Below are 25,416 nucleotides of genomic sequence, written 5' to 3' on the forward strand. Positions count from 1 at the left end.
GGGGGGGGAGGGGTTAAGAGATTTGACCAAAACAAACTATATATCACTAAAACAAAAACTATATATAATATAAATTTAAAATATATTTCACATAAGTAACATACATACATGATGTAACTACAGTGTTTATTGTTACTAGCACACGTTACGTAAGAACTTACGATAACTTACTTTACAAACTCTGACATTCGATGTAACTAGCATATCGTGTGTGACCTAGCTAATGTTTGTACGTTCGTACTGACTTTAACAGCACATTTGACAATCAAGATAACAGTGCGATACAATGGTGCTAAAGGTGCACCTACAGCGTCATATCTTTAGGTGTTGGGCAACTGACTGAGCAGAGGATGGAGCTGAGGGGCTGAGGAGGGGTTAGCAAGTGCTAAGTTAACAAGCGCTAACACTAGCTTGCTCATGACGTGACATCCACACATCCCTTTAAACAAAATGTTCTTACTGAAGAAATGAACAGTCGACTCCTCAGAGTGTCTTTAAGTCCAACCAAATACTGAACTATACATTTTTCAGGTCGCCATGGTAGTGACCTGTCAATCACAGGTAGCCCCGCCCTAAACCCTCCCCTCTTCCTGGTCTGTGTGACTCTAAATGGGAGCATCAGTGGCTAAATGAACATGAGCATGTTCTCATAGACTTCTATAGGATCAGACTTCTGTTTGCCCCCTGGTGGACATGAGACAGAATGCAGGTTCAAGGGTCTTTCTAACTTGCTTCACGTTTCTCTTACAGTCTTACAGACACACTGAGGTCAGCTGAGTGTTCTCTAAACAGAAGCTCAAACAAACATTTAGTTTCATAAGAGCTCGTCGTTCTCTGCGTGGGTCGTCTCTAAACCACAGAACAAAACAGCTGTTTCAACACGGGGGGGGGGGCTTCTTTCAAGTCTTGTTTGAAGCCTCCCTTCTTCATTAATGACTTTCCATCACGTGTGTATCTTGATGCAGATTACACATAAACAAACACATTTGCTGGTGAAGTGAATCTGCCGTCTGAGTTCTTATTTGAAAAACCTTTCAGCCCAACTCGTGACTTCATCAGGGAAGCATCGTCATGTTAAAACCCTGCGTTTCCATCGGCTCAGGTCTCCGCTCTGCACGCTGACATGAGAAGCCAGAATGCATGAAGACAACAATCAGCAGCAGCAGCAGCAGCAGAGAGTCAACCTGAGGTCAAACGCTCGGATACACCTGAACGCACCACAGGAAGTACGTTAAACATCAGGCAGTAAAGTACACCTACTCTGAAGGTCCTCTGGTGGAGTATGAAATGTGATGCAGAGGTTTGAACAAAGAACTAATTCTGTTTCACTGCACTGAAGTGGAGTTTTCAGGTATTTGACAACTGCTCACCTTTACCTCCGACATGTACCACGACTATCTGTCCGTTTCACTCCATACAACAGGCTCGTAGCTTTCGCTTTGATGCATGTGTTACTGATTATTGTCATTTTGCATCCGTGCATGCAGCCTTTCCACCATCTAGGGAAACTCAAAGAGGCGTCTAGTGAATGTGATGAAAGTGAAGCAGCCAACATGGCCGACACATTTACACATTGGAGCAACGTTAATGTTCATTATTTTCACTATATTGTTCTTTTATTTGAAGTTCACATGATTTCAGTTTAATTGTCTCCAAATATGAGGTTAGCTTCAGTTAGCTTAGCACAGAAAGAGCCTAGAAATGTCCTTCAGAGGGACCCGTCTGACTTTACACTCTAAACCTGAGCAACTGTTTTTATGCTCCATCACACTTTAACTCCACCACATGAGGGCGGCACAGAGAGCGCGCTGCATCAGACTGAAGGCCCACCTGGCCTTTCAGTGGTTAACTTGGTACATAACCGTGATGCAGGTACAAACACCTCTGACTCCTTCACTCTTGTTTAGCAATGACACAACACACACACACACACACACACACACACACACACACACCTGATGTGCTGATACGGTGGTTTAGTGGCTTGTGGAAACAAGCCCTCGCCTGAACATCCAGAACTTTCTCTGCACTTCAATCAAACAGTACACTGAGGAGTCACAGACGGCAGTTCATCAGGTCCGGACTCTGAGTGAAGCACAGACCTCCAACTCAGTGTGAAACCCTTGAACTGAACACGGTGACATGTTAAGGCTGAGCGTTAGTGATTACAGCTGAGCACGGCGCTGATGTTCGGCCTTTCCTTTTAATTACAGCCGTTTATCTGAACCTAAAACCGTTTGCAACCATTGTAGGGACAGAACAGGAAGATATGAGGTATCGCAGCCTGACTGTATGTGTTGTTGGATTAGTGACAGTAAATGTTAAAGGAATGTTTGAGTTCAAATATGTCTCAACTTTTCCGACATGTCCGAGTCTTCATCCTATTTTTGATGACGGGCCCATTTTCGTTTAGGTACAAAGCTTCGGAGTGTCTCCAGCAGACGTGTTCATCCTGCAGCAGTGAAACAGGCTGTAATGGCTGCAACATAATCCTTGATGGGTCAAAGGTCGTCCACTGGATGAACACATCTACTGGAGATGTTCACACACCCCAAAATATGTAAAAGTATTCTTCTACTGTTGCCTCGATCGGTTAGTTTGTTTGATTCTGGTCTTAAAAGAAATCGCCCCGCTCCCGTTCTAGACGGAGGTTAGGTCATTTTTTCAGCCTGTGTTCAGCTCGCCCAAAATTAATTAAACTCAAGGCTTAAAAGTGGTCCACAAACCCACGGGGGACGTAAAGGTGGCTACGTCCAGCTCTCATAAACAGTCTGTGAATACAAGAACAAATATTGGAATATGGACTTTATGATTATTAATCAGAACAACAACAAACAGCACATTCATCTGTAAAACAGACATCAAGCTCAGCCCCTCTTTATGTATATGCACTGACACAGAGTTACACAGCAGAGTTCAACATGTGACAGGGTGTGGAGGAACTGAGCACACACACACACACACACACACACACACACACACACACACACACACACACACACTTTAATCATGCATTACAAAACAGCAGAGTAAACAGGGTGTGATAAACAATAGACGCCCTATAAAAGTTTCCAGGACCGGCCAAATACTTATGATATCACACACACACACACACACACACACACACACACACACACACACACGCACACACACACACACACACACACACAGACACACACACACACAACACTAAACGCACTAAACGGGGACCATCAATCCACACCAACCAAGTGAGGACCACGTTTCCCAAACACATTCCTGCGTCCTTGTGGAAACTCCTGGAGAATTATATAATCTCACAGAGGTGACCTTCACTAACCCGTCTGTCTGTCCATACCTGTCTCTCTCTCTGTCCGTCTGTCGCTCTCTTTTCAACGCCCATTGTCGGGGTCTAAAATAGCCGTCAGACTGTCTGCAGTTGTGATAAGATCAGTCAGGGTGGTCACAAACTTTAACAGACGCAGAGAGAGAGAACAAGAATATCTATGCAGTCACCACCTGGACAACACATCGGCCCAGATCCTTCAGACTTCATGTCAGAACTACAATTACCAGATCATCCTTTCATCCCAAAATCACGTGTGTCCTCTGTGGCTCTCCGTAGTTTATTCCTTCAACTGTATAATTATTCAGAGGTATCGGCTCATTGCAAAACATCTCCTCTCTCTCTTTATTCCCTCAGTAAACATGTTCCTGATGACTTTATGGTCTCAGTCTCTAGTTTCAAGTCTTCTTGCATGATGTTCATTTAGTCACTGATGCTCCCACTGACAGTCACACAGAGCAGGAAGAGGGGAGGGGTTAAGTGAAGTCATCATGCTCGTTTTCTCACCTGACAGTGGCTCTCTTGGTTTGACCTCCTCCACCACCTCCTCCTGCACTGGCTGCTCCTCGGGGCCCTGGGACGAGTGATCGGCTCCCGACTCCCTCTTCAGCTTCCCCAGGCCCACCATCTTTAACAAGGACAGGCGGCGGCTGATGGAGTCGCACTCGCCCTCCGAACCGTTCAGCTCGCCGTTGGTGAGAGACTCCTTACGGGAGCCGAGGGTGTCGCGGTATTTTCCTGCAAACCTGGGAGGGGAATGACAAAAACCCTTCAGACTCCATAATCTCTCTTTACCTCAACAAACCTCCAACTAACTCCCCCAACCCCTCTCTACTTCACAAACTCCCATAATCCCTTAAAGCAGCGGACTAACTTAATCCTTCTTTACATCATAAACTCCCTTTATCTCTCTTCACCTCAACAAACTTCCCTCGGAGCTCCTCCTCCCCCTCTTCTCCTTCTCTGCCGGTGAAGGCGTTCCCTGCAGCGACCCCTGTGGGGACGGTGTTGCGCTTCCTTTGCTCCGCCCCGACACTCTCAGGTTCTTCCCCAGCTTTCCCAGAGTCTTCAGCGGGGACTTGAACTTGAACGATCCCTTCCCCGAACTCCCGCCTCCACCTCCATTTCCCTTCTTCCCCTCGTTGGCCTCGTTCTCGTCCTCCTCGTCCTCGAAGGGGTTGCGGTCCCTCTGCACATCGCCGTCAAGGAGCGAGCCGCCGGGCGACCAGTGGTTGCCGTGGCCGCCATTTCCATGGATGCCATCGTCGTCGTTGTCGAAGGGGTTGTGGTGGTGATGGTGGGGGTTGATGTTGAGGCTCATCCTGCGCAGGATCAACGCGTTTTCTAAAGTCGGACCACCGCCTTTCAGGCGCACTGGGAGGTTTTTGAAGATGGGCATGATGGAGCTGGGGGAGGGGGGACAGAGAGGGAGGAACCTGGAGAGAGCAAGAGATGAAAGAGTCAGTCAAAGAGCACAAACTGGATTACACAAGAGTTTACAGGTCAGTTTGAAAAGACTGTTATTTATACTGGACTTCCAAAGACATCGTGGATCCACAAATATAGACTAAAAACCTGTGGTGCAACACTGGAAACTAACTGTTAAATAACTCGTAATATAAGATATTCATGTATTTGAACATGGGCAGTGGAAATCACTCAACATATAATTCAAATGCACCTGATTCAGCTGACGAGCTAATTCCATCAGCAGTCCTTTGGCCTGCTGTTACAGGGCACAAACATTTGTGATGATCCGTGCTCCTGCGTTAGTAAGAGGCTCCGGGTATCATCAGCAAATCTCAGATACACAGATTTTAATGAAGTATGATGAAGAGGGAACAAACAGGAACCCTGCGGGGTCGATGAGATCGTGGGTCAGCCCGGACCCTCGGACCCAAAACCTGACAAAAGACCTGTCGAGGTTTGGTTCTGTCTGAATGTTGTTAAACACATCCCTCATGTGATTATCATTATGAACATGACAGGTGTAGACACTGGTAAATTGAATCACTGGCAGAGAACCCTTGGAGCAGAACCACAGGTGGAACTCAACATGGACGAAGGCTGCAGAACCGTCCAGAAGCATCCTGAGATATCATCACCTCCCTTAATGTCTGATTTAAGTGTGTAGTACTCAGTGTACATAAAACCCTGCTCTGTGTATGTTCACACTAGCTTAACCTGACATCAGGACTCCAGTGTGGCCAGCACGTGCAGCGAAGAGCTCCACAAAAAGGCGGACTGTGGGAGCGAAGTTTAAATGTTCCTCTGAAAGGGGTTTAATTGTTTTCTGGTGCTGCATGTTATTTAAAGGCAGCACGTTTATTATTAATTAATTATTACTGATTGATTGACACTCAAAGTGTTTATCACGTTTATGACTTGACTCGTCTCCTTGATGAAGCATATTTGAAGACGTTTCACTGCTGAGCGCTTTGTTTAAAGTTACAGTCTGAAAGATGTTCATGTAAATAAATAAGTCTCTCTCTCTCTCTCTGAATGAGGTAACACATGGTGACTGAGCCGATGGCCCGCTGATGACAGCCTTTGCATTTGCAGTATATAGTATTATTGAGTAATGGGGAAGAATACTCGAGTACTCGTTGTTGACGTCATCATTCGAGGAACGTTGCCCTGCTCGTGCAGCTGCGCAGGCCTGGTTTCAGCTAAAGTAGTTTAACTACATGCAACATGTCAGCTGTGACCAGGAAAGTGATGTCTGGAAGGACTTTGGCAAAAAGACGATGATAACGCGCTGTGCACAGTATGTGCTGTTACACTATAGAAATACAAGTCGATGCTTAACCACACGCGCTTAAAGCTCAAGGAGAAGCCAGCGGAGACAGACAACAGGCAGCCTCGCATCACATCATATGTTAGCCCTGTTAGCACACGTCGTGATGATGATATGACAGAAGATTAGCCTGCTGATAACGAAGGGAACGATGGTGACTGCAGATATGCTCCCAGTAAGTGTTGCGGAAGGAGGAGGCTTCGTTGAGCCGGAGTACGAGCCGCCATCACGCCGGGCAACGTAGAATAAGTCTTTTACTTATTTTCATTCTCGCTCTGTTTATTGTTCTGCAACAAAACCACCAGAACAAATTCTCTGTATGTGTAAACCTACCTGGCAAAAAACCTGATTCTGACTGTGAACAGCTACAAGAGTGGCAAACATGTGAGTTACGTGTGAAGCAACACAGAACACAACACAGAACACACAACACAGAACCCAACACAGAACACACAACACAGAACCCAACACAGAACCCAACACAGAACCCAACACAGAACACAACACAGAACACAACACAGAACACAACACAGAACACACAACACAGAACACAACACAGAACACAACACAGAACACACAACACAGAACCCAACACAGAACACACAACACAGAACCCAACACAGAACCCAACACAGAACCCAACACAGAACACAACACAGAACCCAACACAGAACACAACACAGAACACAACACAGAACACACAACACAGAACACAACACAGAACACAACACAGAACACAACACAGAACCCAACACAGAACACAACACAGAACACACAACACAGAACCCAACACAGAACACAACACAGAACACAACACAGAACCCAACACAGAACACAACACAGAACACAACACAGAACACAGAACACAACACAGAACCCAACACAGAACACAACACAGAACACAACACAGAACCCAACACAGAACACACAACACAGAACCCAACACAGAACCCAACACAGAACCCAGAACACAACACAGAACACAGAACACAGAACACAACACAGAACCCAACACAGAACACAGAACACAGAACACAACACAGAACACACAACACAGAACACACAACACAGAACACAACACAGAACACAGAACACAACATAGAACCCAACACAGAACACAACACAGAACACAGAACACAGAACACACAACACAGAACACAACACAGAACCCAACACAGAACACAACATAGAACCCAACACAGAACACAACACAGAACACAACACAGAACACAGAACCCAACACAGAACACAACACAGAACACAGAACAGAACACAACACAGAACACAACACAGAACACAACACAGAACACAGAACACAGAACACAACACAGAACACAACACAGAACACAGAACCCAACACAGAACACAACACAGAACCCAACACAGAACCCAACACAGAACACAACACAGAACACAACACAGAACACAGAACCCAACACAGAACACAACACAGAACCCAACACAGAACCCAACACAGAACACAACACAGAACACAGAACCCAACACAGATCACAACACAGAACACAACACAGAACACACAACACAGAACCCAACACAGAACCCAACACAGAACCCAACACAGAACCCAACACAGAACACAACACAGAACACAGAACACAACACAGAACACAACACAGAACCCAACACAGAACACACAACACAGAACCCAACACAGAACCCAACACAGAACACAGAACACAGAACACAACACAGAACCCAACACAGAACACAGAACACAGAACACAACACAGAACACACAACACACAACACAGAACACAACACAGAACCCAGCAGAGAACACAACATAGAACCCAACACAGAACACAACACAGAACACACAACACAGAACACACAACACAGAACACAACACAGAACCCAACACAGAACACAACATAGAACCCAACACAGAACACAACACAGAACACAGAACCCAACACAGAACCCAACACAGAACACAACACAGAACACAACACAGAACACAGAACCCAACACAGAACACAACACAGAACACAGAACAGAACACAACACAGAACACAACACGGAACACAACACAGAACACAGAACACAGAACACAACACAGAACACAACACAGAACACAACACAGAACACAGAACCCAACACAGAACCCAACACAGAACACAACACAGAACCCAACACAGAACCCAACACAGAACACAACACAGAACACAGAACCCAACACAGAACACAGAACCCAACACAGAACACAACACAGAACACAACACAGAACCCAACACAGAACACAACACAGAACACAACACAGAACACACAACAGAACACAACACAGAACACAACACAGAACACAGAACACAACACAGAACCCAACACAGAACACAGAACCCAACACAATACACAACACAGAACACAGCACAGAACACAACACAGAACACAACACAGAACACAACACAGAACCCAACACAGAACACAACATAGAACCCAACACAGAACACAACACAGAACCCAACACAGAACACAACACAGAACCCAACACAGAACACAACACAGAACACAGAACCCAGCACAGAACCCAACACAGAACCCAACACAGAACACAGAACCCAACACAGAACCCAACACAGAACACAACACAGAACCCAACACAGAACACAACACAGAACACAACACAGAACCCAACACAATACACAACACAGAACACAACACAGAACCCAACACAGAACACACAACACAGAACACAACACAGAACCCAACACAGAACACAACACAGAACACAGAACCCAACACAGAACACAGAACCCAACACAGAACACAACACAGAACCCAACACAGAACACAACACACAACACAACACACAACACACAACAGAACACAACACAGAACACAACACAGAACACAGAACACAACACAGAACCCAACACAGAACACAGAACCCAACACAATACACAACACAGAACACAGCACAGAACACAACACAGAACACAACACAGAACACAACACAGAACCCAACACAGAACACAACATAGAACCCAACACAGAACACAACACAGAACCCAACACAGAACCCAACACAGAACCCAACACAGAACACAACACAGAACACAGAACCCAGCACAGAACCCAACACAGAACCCAACACAGAACACAACACAGAACCCAACACAGAACACAACACAGAACACAACACAGAACCCAACACAATACACAACACAGAACACAACACAGAACCCAACACAGAACACACAACACAGAACACAACACAGAACACAACACAGAACACAACACAGAACCCAACACAATACACAACACAGAACACAACACAGAACCCAACACAGAACACACAACACAGAACACAACACAGAACACAACACAGAACACAACACAGAACCCAACACAGAACACAACACAGATTAACGTTAATTGAAGGGCCTGTTCGGGTCGTTTGATGCTTTGGAAAGTGTTAGTTAAAGTTCTCTTACAGGCATACAGCCAACTACACATCTCCTTTTACTCGTGGCACCTGAAGAACACACCTGCTGTGCTCAGACTCAGAGGGGAAGTTGCTAACAACATTGCTGATAAGACCCCACCCTCACTGAGACAGTCAGTTACACTTTATGACAGCCGGGCTGATAACACCAAGGGGTGACACACTGTAACCATAGCAACACTTCCGTCTCCTCGTCCTTCTCAGAACGATGATAAAACAGAACAGAACTGTAGGATTGTTCATCTTCAACGGTTTTAAAGCCATCAAGCTGAACTCAACTTACTCTGATGTTAAATCTAATTATCTATTTTACGCTCGTACGCAGTGACCCTGACAGACACCCGGTCGTTGTAAAATCTTGTAGCGTGTGACTAAAATGTTTTTAGACGTGAGAGAGAGTCAGACTTTAGCCTTTTAAAGTCCTGTAGTGTCAGGTGGGCGTTACACAAGAGACAACAGGTGAAGGTGTTCAGATGTACATCAAGCTGCAGGTATGTGTTACCTTTACGTGAACACACAGACCCTTAAAATGATCCACATTATTGTGAAACTGCACTCACACCCGGTCCAAGTCCAGAAGGTAAAGTTTAACCAGCAAACTGCCCCGTGATTCAATACCTGACTGCAACAGACACCGATGCTTCGGGCCACACCTGCAGGATCCCTAAACCACCCCAACATTTTAAAGGGCTCCTCAAGGACTCAAGTGTTACACTCTCAAATAAACTAAGTACAGTCGGATGTCCTGCTCCTGGATTGGCATGGTTCAAGTTAACAGTTCAAAGGTTATTCCTAGTACTTTTTAAACCGGGGTCCTATTTTTTATTTTACATGTGTTGGGGCCTAAATGACAAAAGGGACACACAGTCCTGGCTGAACACATAGACTAGTTCATCCTGCAGCAGTGAAACAGGCTGTAATGGCTGCAACATAATCCTTGATGGGTCAAAGGTCGTCCACTAAAAGTTCTTGTTGTTTCCACTGACAGGCTCAGATTGTTATTCTAAGTGTGTGACAACATGACAGAAAGGATCCCTACAGAGATAGACCTTTTTGTTACAGAGGAAGATGATTGTTTTAACCACACACAGACGTTACATCGCTCTCTGCACACACACCAGACTCCATTCAGAAAAACACTGATTTAAGCTCACAGGACACAGGAGTTAGCAGGAACACAGCAGGAACACTGCTGACAGGCCCCGCCCACTCATAAAGCAGCATGTCACATGTTCCCTCTGCGATGAACCATTAAGACATAAAGTGATCAAACATTAACAGACGGCAGGTTTTCACTGGGCAGAGATCAGCTCCGTGTCACTCGCTGGAAAGATTCATGGAGAACGTCTCCATGTTTCAATAAAAATGTCCCTTCAGGCTAAATACACTCGATCATTTCTCTTGGCATGACAGATTGGATGTGCAAACACTGATGAGAAAATGATCCTGAATTACTAAATGACTACACGTTAAAGTGGGCTCAGTGTTATCTGACAGCTTTATATCCACAGGTTCAGTCACTGCATGTGTCCACGTTTGAGACGATACAGTGAGAATAGCTGTGTCCAGATGTAGCTGCAGCTCGAATTGGAATTCATCACACATGTACTGTTTCAGACAGCCCCTTACCTCAGCACTGTGTCTCACTCTGCACATCGGCCCTGAGTACCTACACATGCAGCGCACGGTGTCACAACTCGTAGAAGAGACAACGAATAAGAGAAAATACAGGCATCTTGAAACGACGTCCATGTTGTCTGTGAAGGTTCTCAATCTTTCAGGCAGCTGGACTTGGCTGAAGTTCTGGTGACGTGTCACCTCTCATCAGAAAGGCCTCTGCAGCTCTAACTGCCCGATGGACGGTAATAAACTTATAGTCAACATTTGACTCTTTGAGTGTGTGAGGCGTTTAAAAAGTGAAGTTCATGCAAAACTCTTTAGAACAACAGTCCTGATATGAGACGCTCAGCACAGGACACGAACACCCCGACGTCTTATTAAGGTCACATAGTGCAGGTTTGTACATGAATGTTGTAGGAGCCATAAATGAGTTCATGCTGAAGAATGTTTATATTTATTCTATTCAGTTTTGATGGTTTAGATTTTTGTGTTCTTATTCATTTGTGTTCGGGGATTTTGTCATGTATCATTTTTAGTTATCGCGAGGATTATGGAGATTTGGGCGGTGATACTCATAGTTAATAAATTCACCTTTTCACCTGTGTGGGGGGGAAGAGGGCGAGTTGGGTCGTCGTATTTGTTGTTGACCGCATTTCTTTTGATCGCTGTTATTACTCGAAGTATAGTTTGTGCACGTTATAATGACTCGATTCTTTTCATTAATAAATCTTTTTCAAACGTACTTCTTTCTGTAGCACAGATCATCCAGGCTCAACCTCAGCCTCGAAGCGACTTTAACCTTTGTTTCAGTCGCTTCTAATATTTCTAAACATAGTTTTCATAATAACATCGACGCTCACTGATTAAAGTCGATTCAACAAATGGGGATGTTGAACATTTAAGACAGGCGACTTGTGTTTGTGTTGCTGCAGAAAGTTCACCATGCCAACACTTTGATTCAAAAGAGAGAACATGTGAGTGTGTGTGTGTGTGTGTGTGTGTGTGTGGACTGGGAGCGGATGTTGTCCATGATGTAGGTTTTGCCGTCTCACCAGCTCAGGACACATCGCTGCTGCCAGAAATAGACACACACACACACACACACACACACACACACAGGAACATGGTAACAGAATGAATGTATTGTAAAGGAAAGCATTGCACACACACACACGCACACACACACACACACACACACACACACACACACGCTGCGTGCAGGGCAAAGTGGGAAGTGATTCAGCGGTGTTGGTTCCATAAATACCCAGCAGCCCCGGCGGCAGGCTCAGGAAACCCATGCGGAGCCCGGCGGCCCTCACACACAACCTGTTTTCTTCAAGAGGGTCGCAGGGCATCGCGGAAGCTTCTGGACACAAACAATGGGAGCGGAAAGGACAGGATAGTGTGACGGGCAGAGGCGAGCACTCCTGGGTCTCTGCCGCTCACCGCTGGGTGTGGTCGGGTCACAACCTGCACCGCACCAGAACCAAGAGGGCGATTTACAGTGTTTGTCTGATCTCTTAAAGCACGGACATGAAAACGAGCTGAAACCAGCAAACTGTGAGGTGCTGCATGGACAGAGTGAGGTGACAGGGACAGGTGCATGCAGGTGGTGTCAAAACAACAGGAAGTAAGTTCCTGGAGCATGTCTTTGGACTGTGGCAGGAAGCCGGAGTACCCGGAGGGAACCCAGTATACACGGGGAGAACATGCAGACTCCACACAGAAAGGACCACTACCTCTGTACCGGGAACCTTCTAGCTTTGAGGCGACAGCACTAACCACTGCACCGCTCCGCCGCACCGCCGCACCGCTGCACCGAGAAGTTTTATTCGCCCTAAACCCAAAGATTGATTTTTTTGTCCTCCAAACAACAGTAACCCAAACAGAGCACCTGTGTTAGAGGTGTGCTGCACAATTAATCACAATTTCATGGTTCTCACAGTTTTAGCATTCGCAACAAACACATCACAGAGTCTGAATTTATCACAACGAATGAGAATTAAACTATTTTACGTAAACAGGCCACGCCTTCTCCCTCACCATGTTAACTTCACCTGTTGGATGGAGCCCTGAGTTTAATGGCTTACACACCATTTTGATGTTATCATATTGAGCCCTGCTAGCTCTCCATGTTGCAGACACAGGGTGTGTCTAACATGCAGAACAGCAGATCGACGTAGGATCTAAGAGTTACAGCTCATACGCACATTTGTTCCTCTGCAGGCCGATATTAGAGCGACTTGTCGAGGCTAGTTTAGAGCAAAGTGTGGTCCTCGGACCTCTGGGGGTCCGCGAGCCATAGCCTGGGGGTCTGCGAAATAATTCTTATGAAGTCATAATAAATGATATTATTAATTATAATAAATGCTGTATTGTTAAAAACTGCATGTTTACAGATGATGACCATTTGCTCCAATGAAACAAGCATGTTGTGTCCATTACTCCCGCCCACGTTAGCTTTGGACCAATAGAAACTGACATGATCGAGACACATCACGTCAACCTGTGATGAATCACTCGAGTCACTCAGGTCGCAGCGAACCGTTCCTGCTGCTGTTAATCTCCTGAAAGCTTTTAAGATCAAAGACTTGAAAGTCTAAATGCTGAGTCCACACGCAGTTAGAACAGAATGAGCCTCTGTGTTAAAGTATATCAGTGATATTAACATGATTCTAATTGTTTTTCTGTTTATCACGAAGAGACAGGTCGGAAGTATTTAGGTTGACTAGTTTTACAATACAAATAGTTCCAATGACATAAGAGTGCACATAAGCACTCTTACCTGGTGATTACGACGGGGTGACGACCCTGTAAGGGGAACCTAAGCCTCCCTGGCCCCTCATCTAATGTAATGAGGTCCGTCTTATTTGTCCAAAGTGAGTGTTAACATGTGACGTTGATTCGAGGACACTGGGGGTGCAAGGGGGGAAATGTTCTCCCCTGTAAGGTGGCCCTGGCCCCACATAGTTTGAGAGCCCGTGGTTTAGAGAACCAACCCCGAATAAAAAAGCTTCCAATAAAAAGGAAGTGGGCCGGGCAGCCGCTAACGTTAGCTTAGCACATTTAAAGCATAAAAGCCTCCACCACACAAATGTCTCTGACTGACACACAACACGGTTTCAAACACGTCAACATCCCACTGTTAGCATCTGTAGTGTGTCGTCCTCATGTGGACGAGGTCAACATCTAAACATGAAGGTGATGAGGTCGCGACCCTTCAATGTCACAAAACACAAACAGGAAACCAGGAAGAGAAGCAGATATCCAATCAGACGGAGGCACAAAGCTCAGCCTTGACCTTCAGAAAGGGTGGAGAGTCAGCGTGTGTGTGAGTGTGACTTTTTGTGTGTGTGTGTGTGTGTGTGTGTGTGTCTGAGTGTGACTAATGGCTGTATAGATAATCAGCTGATGTATGTCTGCTGAAGGAAACAGTGAGAACAGTCGGGTCCTTCCAAAGTAAAAACAGGAATCATTTAATAAACGAGCTGACAGCCGATCGGCGACAGACTTTATCTTTGTTTCCTTTTTAAACTCAGATTCATGTTTCCATAAGAGAGCCCCGTGTGAGGGGACAAACTGCTGCTCCAAAGATACAATGACAGCGTAGCTGAAAACTGACTGGGTTTCTCATGAGCACATAACTCTGCAGCTGCACTGATAAATGAACGTAGCAGCAGTCTGTGTGAGGACAGTTGAATAAACAGTCAGCTTTAAACTTTAACCACATTTTATTCTTTATACTTTCAGAGAATATTTTTACTGTGCTGTTCTCCAGAAGTACTGACCTAGCTTAGACAGGACACTGGGGGTTATCAGCTCGCATAGCTTAGCATAAATACACTAGAGGAAACACAAACAAAACAGCTAGCATAGCTTAACATAAAGACTGGAAACAGGGGGAAATGGCTAGCTTATCTCAGCTTAGCATAAAGACGGAAAAGAGAGAGAAAGATCCATCATAGCTTAGCATAAAGAGTGGAAATAACAAACTTAGCTTGGCATTAAAGTTTGGAAATGGGGAAACAGCTAGCTTAGCCTTGCATAAAGACTGAAAGGGGGGCATCATAGCTTAGTATGAAGATTGTAAATAGTGCAGACAGCTAGCTTAGCTAAGTATAAAGCATGGAAATGGGGAAACAGCTAATGCAGCATAGCATAAAGACTGGAAACAGAAGGAAACACCAAGCTTAGCTTAGTTTAGCTAAAACGTTTGGAAACAGGAGGAAACTGCTAGCTTGGCTCAGCATACTCACTGGAAACAGGGAAAACAGCCAACTTAGCTTAGCATAGCATAAAGCTGCTGTAAAGCTAATTGATTAACATGTTATATCTCCTTTGTTTAACTTGTACATGAGTTTACGACTGATGAAGTTACAGTAGTATAAGCAGTAGCAGTGTAACAGTGACGGGGCCATTTCTTTACTATAACCACATTCTGCTGATTACACTTAAACACTTTCACTCTCTGGTTTCAGGACGTTTACTGCAGTTAAAGAGTTGAATTCTTCCTCTACGAGTGCCCAGCGCTAACTGTTCTTTAGGGAACATTTCTTGCTTTAATGTGTGTGGGGAAAAAAACATTTCAATCTAACACTTTCAGCTCGTTGTTCCACATCACATCCTGCAGAAGCTACAACTCCAATCCAAACTCCTGCTAAAGCTAACTAGCACAGCAGGGTTTTGACTCTAGCTGAATGTGTTCATTGGCGTCACACACACGCACACACATATACACAGACACACACAGACACACAGAGATCATCTGTGTTGTGTTTACACACACACAGTCTGTCTGCGAGCAGAGGTGGAATTTTACTGGGACTCTGCTGGTAAATCTGCTGGAATGATAAGTGGACAGTTTGATGTAGAAACATGTTTCTCAACATGTTTGTGGACGAACAGACGTCAGTGTGGCTGCACACACACACACACACACACACACACACACACACGCTGCACACCGATGGACGTCAGCTGGGCTCTGAAATCGTTCTGAAATCCCACTCTCACATCCATAAATGTATCAGACAGAAACAGATACAAGAGGTCTATAAGTCCAGAAACACTGGATCCTACATTTCCCACAATGCATCTGGATAGTGTCTTTCATTAGAGCCTCTGTTATGATTTCATCATCTAAAATAATGAATTCATGGATCGTTAAATTGTTCATTCCCATATCTTTGTGATAAGCAGTCTGAAGTCAGGGTGTGGTTAGCCTAGCTTAGCATAAAGACTGGGAACAGAGGGTAACAGCTAGCCTGACATTACTAACTTTTTGTCTTTTCAAAGTCAAAGAACAGCTAGAACTATTTCTTGACAAACAACAGTGTATCCATCCGCCCAGCTCATCCTCCGCAGAGTCACTGACTGTCATGTGAACGAACAAACAGACTTCAGGATATTTTTCTGAATGTTGAACTATTAAATCATAAAAATGCAGAAAGCAGGAGATAAAAATTGCAACAGGACATTTTTCTAAGAAATTGTAAAAAACTATAACCTAAACAGGAGGTGCCTCGTCCAATACTCCTGCAAACAAGCTCCCGTAGTTCCCTACATTTCAAAATAAGAGCACAATACGGACAAAGTAAGCCAAAATATATCACTGAACAATGTGAGTTTGACTGAAATGTTTCAGCTCAGACGGCCCTGCAGGCTCACAGTCCTGAACAGATCACAGCTCAGAGTGTTTCCACTGAAGGACCATCAGAGTAGATGATTGACGAGAGCGTCTCTGATAATAAAAGAACTTTAGTGGCTCCAAAGTCCCATCAGCCACCTCTCTGCGGCGGCGTCTTTGAGTCGTCTCAGACCGGCTGAGCTGATCCACGATGATTGATGATTGGTGTTAAATGATCACCAGGATTAGGTCACCATCCTGGGGGAGCAGCTGGAGCGGGGCGGGGGTCAGACTCCAACGACCCCATCCTCCTTAAATCTTAACCACCTCAATCAGAGCAGACCGGACATCAGCCAACACAACGTAACGCTTTAGTATCTGGCCTGCACGTTCCCACTCTTTACTGTCAAACACAGCAGCCTGGTCAGCGGCCCTGAGCTTTGAGTTAGTGTAAGTGAGGCGGGGTGCGCACTACAAGATAATCAGGCTGATTTTGGGCCTGATTCAGACTAAAGTCGACAAAGTCCTGATGTTCTGATGGTTCTAAAGAGGATCTCTGCAGATGTTCCTGTGCCGTGATGTTAGAGTGATTTTACTTCCCCCGATCTGCTCAGATGAATGTTGTGGCCGCACCGATTTCAAAACATATTTAGGATCTGATATCCTGTTGTGTGTGGGGGAACCCCGAGGACAGCCAAGCACGCACTCCGCGGATTGTCACGTGGAACGAAGCAATAGCCAATCAGGACGCAAGCTGACTGAAGCAGGAAGCACAACAACCGCAGCCATGGCAACAAAAGCAATCGTGCAGCATAAGTAACATGTGCAGCCCGTGTTCACGCCGTCTCCACCACTTCATCACAGTTTGTTCTTTTTTATTCCTGAATTTTCAGTAAAAAGTCCAAAAACGATCATCGACAATTCTTCCTGCCCGTCGTCGCCATGTTTGTTTACTCTAAAGTCTCGTTTGAGCGCCAGCCTTTAGCAATAATAAATGTGCAGCGACTCGGTAAAATTTCAAAATAAAACAGTCAATAATAATAAATAAGCAACATCCAGAATGAAAGAATCATTTTTAGATATCTTTCTACATCCTCCCTCTGAACTTTTCATCGGCCTCTTTTTCATCGACGTTAAAGGAAGGGTGGCTCCTCGTATGATTTGTGCTCTCCTGAACGATGACAGATTCGGGTCGTTCAGACGTTCATGTTCTCCTGAGGAGGAACTGTGCTGATCATCTGATGTTTCCTCTACTGCCAACATTTTAATGTGTCCAATACTTATGACGTAATACCTGCACAACTATAACTGTGTTTTACTTTTTAACTACTTATTAGCTGTTGTTAGCATGCTAACAGGCTACACTGGTGTTGATGATGAACAAACATGACCCGCTTACAGAGTCAGGGATCAACATTTGTGCTGTTTTAAAAGGCTTTTACTTTGGAGGAGCTGTTGCTTCTTTGCCGATCAGATATGAGGAGACATTTTTTGGCCCTGACAGAAGGAGCGTTAACAGTCAGGACACAGAGGACAGACTTCACTGTGACATCCAGGAAACAGGCGGCTGCACAAGCTTGCCTGCAGGCGGAGGACAGACTGACGGACTGGCAGTGAGGGGACGAGCAGAAAGACTGAACAACACGAGGACGTTCACAGAAACGAGTTAACTCTTTGTCAAACGGTTCAGATATCGCAGCCCAATCCGAGTGAGGTAACAGTTACCCACGATGCATCTGGCTCTCATTAAGTAAAAACTGCCTTCTCAGCATCATTCATGAGGGGAAACAGCTGTGGAGAAAATGTAATATTATCTTTTCCCCACAGAGAGGAATGCGTGTTGCTGAGTAAATGGACTGACGACATACGAGCGATGGAGAGCGTGAAGCTGGAGAGAGATCGTGTCCAGCTGAGGCTTGTACGTTTGGACGACAGGCTGGGAATCCAGTTTGAAGTCATCTATCAAAGCTTGGAACAATTTCTACGTGTTGATAGAAGAGGCTTCAGTGAAGCGACCGCTCAATTCATCTTCATCAACTCACTGATTCATTCTTGTTTTTGTTTGTTTGAAGATCCAAAGATGTTCAGTTTATTTCCACGTGAGTCGAATTAAAGCTTCAGATCTCGTATAAAAACTGTTCTCTATTATTTAACAATAAATATGACCCAAAGCGCCGCCTCCAAACCTCACACCTCCACAACATGGTGTTCGTCAGAAACCAAATGATGTGATGAAACAACGAAACCAAAGCTGCTTGTTATTATTGTAAAAAAAGAGAGAGAGGTGAAACGTTCAGAACATTTTCACAATAATTCTGTTAAATAAACAGATCCAGATAATGACGTTTGTTCCCCCTTCATCCATCCATTATCTAAACCACGTATCCTGTTCAGGGTGGCGGGGGGGGTCCAGTCTGTTGCTGGGCGAGAGGCAGGGTTGCCTAACCTAACGAGCATGTGTTTGGACTGTGGGAGGAAGCAGGGGAGAACATGCAGACTCCACACAGACAGGCCCACTACGTCTGAACCGGGATTCAAACCAGGAACCTTCTAGCTGTGAGGTCACAGTGCCAACCACTGCTCCACCGTGCCGCCCTACTTGACCAACTTATGTAAGGTTAATTATGTAAACAAACTGACTTTTCATACTTGACTCAAAGATACAATCTCAAACTTTTCTATGTAAATAAATGTCTGTAAGTCTCTCTCTCTCTCTGAATGAGGTAACACATGGTGACTGAGCCGATGGCCCACTGATGAAAGCCTTTGCATCTGCAGTATATAGTATTATTATGGGCTGGGTGTCTGTGGCGGCGCCCAGTTAGTGACGCGTTTTCCATCAGCCAGCAGTGGTTGGTCTGCCAGAGAGGGTAGGCGGAGCTAAGCGGCTGCTTTCCCGCTCTCTGCAAGTGTTGCGAGTAAACAGTAATCTACTATGGCTGAACAAACAAAGAAAAGATGGATGACTACAGATACAACTTCAACAAGAAGTGAAAATCCAAAGAAGAAGAAACAAACTCGGCGCTCAGATGAAGCAAACAGTCTGAAAAGGAAAGCGACAGCTCACAGTTTAGCATATGCTAGTTTTAGCATTAGCATAGTGAACGTTTTGAGTGTGCAGATTTTGGATGTAGACTGGACCATGGAGCGTCCACGAACAGAACCACTGAACTCTGTAACATTCGGAAGTTTCACAACCACTAACTCTCAGCCACTAACAGGTTACAGGCTAACAACAGAAGAGGCTAACTACACTTAGCCTTGTGCAGGTGATCAGACTACTTTAACAACCTGACAGCTGTCCACACCTGAACTGATGTGACACCTGATCTGACACCTAAACATAAACACCTGAACCTGCAGCATCAGCAGCGTGTCGGACCTGTTTCACTGCTTCAGGTGGAACACGTTACTGTCAGTAGATCAGCGCTCATTAAAAACAATTTAGCTAAAAGTTCATCTTCATTGTTTATTATTTGTTTGTTGTTATTTCTTTTATGGATGCGTTCAGGAGAATCAGGTCTTTTTAAATGACTAATAGGTACAAACAGTTTTGGAATTGCCTTTGGTCCTTTTTTTCAACCACAAACAGATGTTACATCACTCTCTTCAAAGCCACCAGACTCCATTGACAAAAACAGTAATTTTACCTGCAGAATAAGGGAGTTGTTAACTGCTGACTTGATTGATCGGTTAGTTTGTTTGTGTTATTTGGTGACCTTAGAGTTCCAAATGTTTAGTTTGGACGAAACACAAAACTTTTGTAACCAGAACAAACTTGAAGCAGAGGTAGAGCAGCAGCTCCTGTCCTGTGAGCTTAAATCAGTGTTTTTCTGAATGGAGTCTGGTGTGTTTGCAGAGAGCGATGTAACGTCTGTGTGTGGTTAAAACAATCATCTTCCTCTGTAACAAAAAGGTCTCTCTCTGTAGGGATCCTTTCTGTCATGTTGTCACACACAAGAACTTTGTGTATTTGATATAAATGTGTTTTTGTATTTGTGTATTAATACTTTCACTTCAGTAAACGGTGTGAGTGCTTCCTCCTCTGCTGGTCGTGAACGTTGTTGAGGGTCATAAATTCAGCTCACAGTCAGGGTGTGTCTGTTCTGTCTGTTCTTTTCCATCAGGTTTTATAACTGATCAGTAAAACTTTAACTGACAAAGGTCTGTGTGTGTGTGTGTGTGTGTGTGTGTGTGTGTGTGCGTGTGTGTGTGTGCGTGTGTGCGTGCGTGCGTGTGTGTGTGTGGCGATAATCTCAGTGTCTAACATGTAAATATAGAGAAGTTTACAGATAAAGAGTGATTTTCACGTCCTTTGAAGGACTTTCACGTGAAGCAGGTCACTTGTAAAAATGGACTCAGTGCAGGTCGCCAACAGGACAGATGACCAACAGTAAAACGGGTCAAAGGTCAAAGAGGTTCACCCTCGAACATTACTTCTGTTTCTTTATTTTAGTTGTTCAACAGGAAGTTAAAATGCTCCAGTCAGCAGTGTGACTTACTTCAGTCCAGTTTATAATTTTCATTCATCCATCAGTGTTTCAGTGTGATGAAGACGAGGAGGAGGAGGAGGGCGGAGAAGAGAAAGGACAGACAGATGAATAATGGAGTGATGGATGGATTAAGAGAGAGTGAGACTTTGATCCCTCCACATTCTTCTGTTTGTCTGCAGCTTACGTTAACACACACACACACACACACACACACACACACTGTGAGTCAGCAGGCTGCACATCAGTGAACTATGTGGAAACCTCTGAGAATGTGTCAGTGAACGCAGCACGAGAGCTACAAAGGATACATCTGGTGTTTTTAAACCTGGGCCCTATTTCTAATATATTTTGTGTCTAAATTAACGGATGCACAAAGTGTGTGAGTGTCTCCAGTAGATGTGTTCATCCTGCAGCAGTGAAACAGGCTGATTTAAGCTCACAGAACCTCTGTTTTAGTTACTAGCCCCTTACACTGCCATTTTAAGGCAGGATTATTACGCCTCTGTTATGTTCCTTGCCTTGGCAAAGGCCGCATGACGGCGGAGCTTCGTTACAGCGCTGAGGTGGACCCGCAGTGTAAAAAGGTTTATACTGTGTGATACACAATTATTGTGTTGAAGCAGAACGAACAAATTAAAACACCAAAGTTACGCAATAACATAAACAGACTAACCGATGGAGGCGGTGGTAGACCACAAACTCCTGTGTTCCGTGAGCTTAAATCAGTGTTTTTCTGAATGGAGTCTGGTGTGTCTGCAGAGAGCGATGTAACGTCTGTGTGTGGTTAAAACAATCATCTTCCTCTGTAACAAAAAGGTCTATCTCTGTAGGGATCCTTTCTGTCATGTTGTCACACACTTAGAATAACAATCTGAGCCTGTCAGTGGAAACAACAAGAACTTTTAGTGGACGACCTTTGACCCATCAAGGATTATGTTGCAGCCATTACAGCCTGTTTCACTGCTGAGTGCTGGGGCACTTTACTTGAGCAATTCTAAAATTTGTTTTCGTCATTTAGACCCCAAAATATGTTTAAAAATACCATAATTCCCCTTCTAATGTTTCATTGCACAGCTGACGTTCTGACCTCTAACTCGGCTCCTTCTACATGAAACAATCTTCAACCAAGAGTCTGTTAATCAGTGATACTTCCTGCGGCCCTAAACGCACCTTCTCAAAGTCACTCGGAGACAAACTGTGCAGAGTCAGCGTTTATCACAATCAGTCGGAGGACCTGACGAGGTCACGTCACTGCAGAAACCTTCACACCTCAACGAACCAGTGAAATCCTGCAAACGGACTCCAGAACCAAACTCTCACAGAAAACATGTCAAACATCTGCTCTAGACACGCAGACGGGCTCTCTAAAACTAAATCAATCACACTGATCGATTAATCCACCGAATCAAACTAGTTTGTTTTTCGTTTACAAGTTTGAGTCATTTTTTCGGGGGGAAAAATAAGGAAGACTCTGTAATTTATTCCAGTTAAACTCTATTTGTGGACATTTGAACGCGTCACCTTGGGCTTTACTGAAGGGCATTTAAACCCAATTCTAACATTTGATAAATCTTTAAAGATGTAAATGTTTCTGTTGCAGCTCTTATGCTTTTCGTAATAATGCCTGATTCTTAAAATTAAAAAGTTTTTTTGTATTAAACTTTCATACATTTTAAACTCCCTGCGGATTAAAACGTTGTTAATAAAGCGTTTGATCCCTCCATCACCAGCCGGGTTTGTGTACTCACGGTGGGGAGTCATGGTGGCGGATCAGCGGCACAAACCGTCCTCAGAAGCCGGGCTGAAGCGTCACAAGCGGCGGACACGGAGTCAAAAGGTTCCCGGAGAAAACGTGGAGCTCCGACCTGCTGCTCATCAGCTGCGTGCACACACTCAGCTCAACAAGTCTGCAAGTCAACCCAGAGACAGGGAAGGACCCGCTGCACCGTGCTGCGTTCAGGGGCGGTTGGAAATGTCGAAATTAATCAGGGGTGGCGCAGAAAACAAGCTTGAAGTGGTGATTCAGCTACAGTTAGACATTTAAGCTTTTCTTTTGCTTCTTCTTTGACTGAAAAGATCCGAAACATTATTCTTTAAACTTTGTACATCCAAAACTTTCTTGATACAGAAGAATCTACATTTAAATTCAAGGAGAGGACATTTCAGGGCAGGTGGAGGACAGACTCATCTCAAATAAGACAAACTAACTGGTAGAGCAACAACACCTGTGTGTGCAAAATACCTAGTGGCAATCAGGGCCCCCCCACCTACTGTAGGGCTCTAGCATTATGCTGATGTCTTACACAGACTCAATATGCAATAAATAAACTTTCATGGACGCATCAGTCTCATTTCCTGAGAGCAGCAAGCTCTTTGTTTGCCGACACACTAAACACCCTAACTTTCCAGCTTTGATGTCAAGACAAGGCTTTCCACTCGCCCACCTGCTTAGCTGCCACCGCATCACCTCTGTCTCCCTGAGGGGATCTCTTAACCTCAAACTGACCTGGTTCTGGGGAGTGACAGGCAGGAGAGGGGCCCCCAACTCCCCTGTGCATGTAGTAAGTGCAGATGCCCCAGTGTTAGCTATGTTGTAATTCTGGTTCAGCTTTTTAGAAGTGAAACCAAAGTACACGAGTAATGAACTCTCTCATGTATTTTTCACCGAGTGTCACCATGAAGTTGAAGCAGAAACAAATCCACAGCTTTGCAGTCAGTACGAGGTATTTTGGGTTCTGTAAACTACACATGGATTGCAGACCATTTGCAACAGCGCCACCCTTGGAGGAAGGCCTCACCAGAAACAACCGCGTATTCAATTACAATATGCTACAGTAGGAAACACCACCACAACAATACTTTCTGTAGGCTGTTTTTAAATCACAGATACTGGACATAGCAAGCTTTTGAAAATACGTTTTTAGTTACAGTTGAAAGCAACAAATAATATTTTAAAGATTTTTCCAGAGACCCCCCAAATATGCTTCTGTTGAGGCTTTCAGGCGGTCTCAAGTGTCAATCAAGGGGTCTCAGACCCCCCGAGATCCCCTTTATTTCACACCCTGGTTTTAGGAGCTAAAATCAGTGTTTTTCTGAATGAAGTCTGGTGTGTGTGCAGAGAGCGATGTAACGTCTGTGTGTGGTTAAAACAATCATCTTCCTCTGTAACAAAAAGGTCTATCTCTGTAGGGATCCTTTCTGTCATGTTGTCACACACTTAGAAGAACAATCTGAGCCTGTCAGTGGAAACAACAAGAACTTTTAGTGGACGACCTTTGACCCATCAAGGATTATGTTGCAGCCGTTACAGCCTGTTTCGATGTTTATTAGAAATAAACAGTAACACAACACAATAATCACTCGTTATTCAGTTATCAGCTTTGTGTATCAGAATCAGATTTATTAACAGGTAAGTTTACACATAAAGGCAGAGATGTGGACTTGAGACTTGGTGACTTGGACTCGAGTCACTGTTTTGATGACTTGCGACTTGACTTGACTTGAGGCATGATGACTTGGATGACTTGCGTGTGTTCATAAGTTTGAATGTTAGCTGTTAAATATAAAATGATCAAATTCAAAGTTTCTGTCTAACTAAGAAGTCTGTACCAGCGCAGACCGGGAGTCATGATTGGACTCAAAGAGCTCCCCGTATGTGACTGTCATGATTGGATGACTGGCTGTCAGTCAAACTCCTCGAACAAATAATCCATACTTATGGTTATGATGCCAATGATAGTGGTACACAAGTGTAAGGATTAGCAAGAACAGCATAGTAATGATGATCAACACGGTCTCAGAGCAGACCGTCATCATGGCTGCATCTGTGCCAAGATAACACAGATACAATCACTGTCAGACTGTTTGAACAGGTTATATAAACCGGCCAATAATATCATTATTAGACGGGCTGCTAACACCTTGTGTTTTCTCTTTATAAAGAGCGGATACTACAGGTAAGAGTGCTGGATGTTGGGTGAAAGTGACTTGACTTGGGACTTGACTTGTCTTAACTAAGGACTTGACTTGACTTGACTTGACATAACCTGTGACTTGACTCAACTTGCCCAAGAAAAAATGACTCGAGACTTG

At 44.5% G+C, this 25,416-nt stretch overlaps 1 protein-coding gene across 3 annotated transcripts in view; it reads right to left on the reverse strand.

Moving 5' to 3' along the window:
* Window positions 1–25,416, reverse strand: part of exoc3l2b (exocyst complex component 3-like 2b) — a 53,204-nt gene that overhangs the window by 21,017 nt on the left and 6,771 nt on the right. For 2 of the 3 annotated variants that reach the window (XM_069668273.1, XM_069668275.1), the window contains exons 1-3: window positions 23,073–23,211; window positions 4,243–4,761; window positions 3,833–4,071 (exon numbers count right to left, since the gene is read on the reverse strand). In XM_069668273.1, the coding sequence (XP_069524374.1) occupies window positions 3,833–4,071; window positions 4,243–4,724 (721 nt within the window). In that variant the 5' untranslated portion in view covers window positions 4,725–4,761; window positions 23,073–23,211. Of the gene's footprint in view, window positions 1–3,832; window positions 4,072–4,242; window positions 4,762–23,072; window positions 23,212–25,416 lie in introns of those variants that run through there. The other variant, XM_069668274.1, reaches the window with a different exon arrangement.

This window comes from Semicossyphus pulcher, unplaced genomic scaffold (genome assembly GCF_022749685.1).
Source record: "Semicossyphus pulcher isolate SPU_LCO1_2020_fin unplaced genomic scaffold, fSemPul1.0.p SCAF_19, whole genome shotgun sequence".
NCBI lineage: Eukaryota > Metazoa > Chordata > Actinopteri > Labriformes > Labridae > Semicossyphus > Semicossyphus pulcher.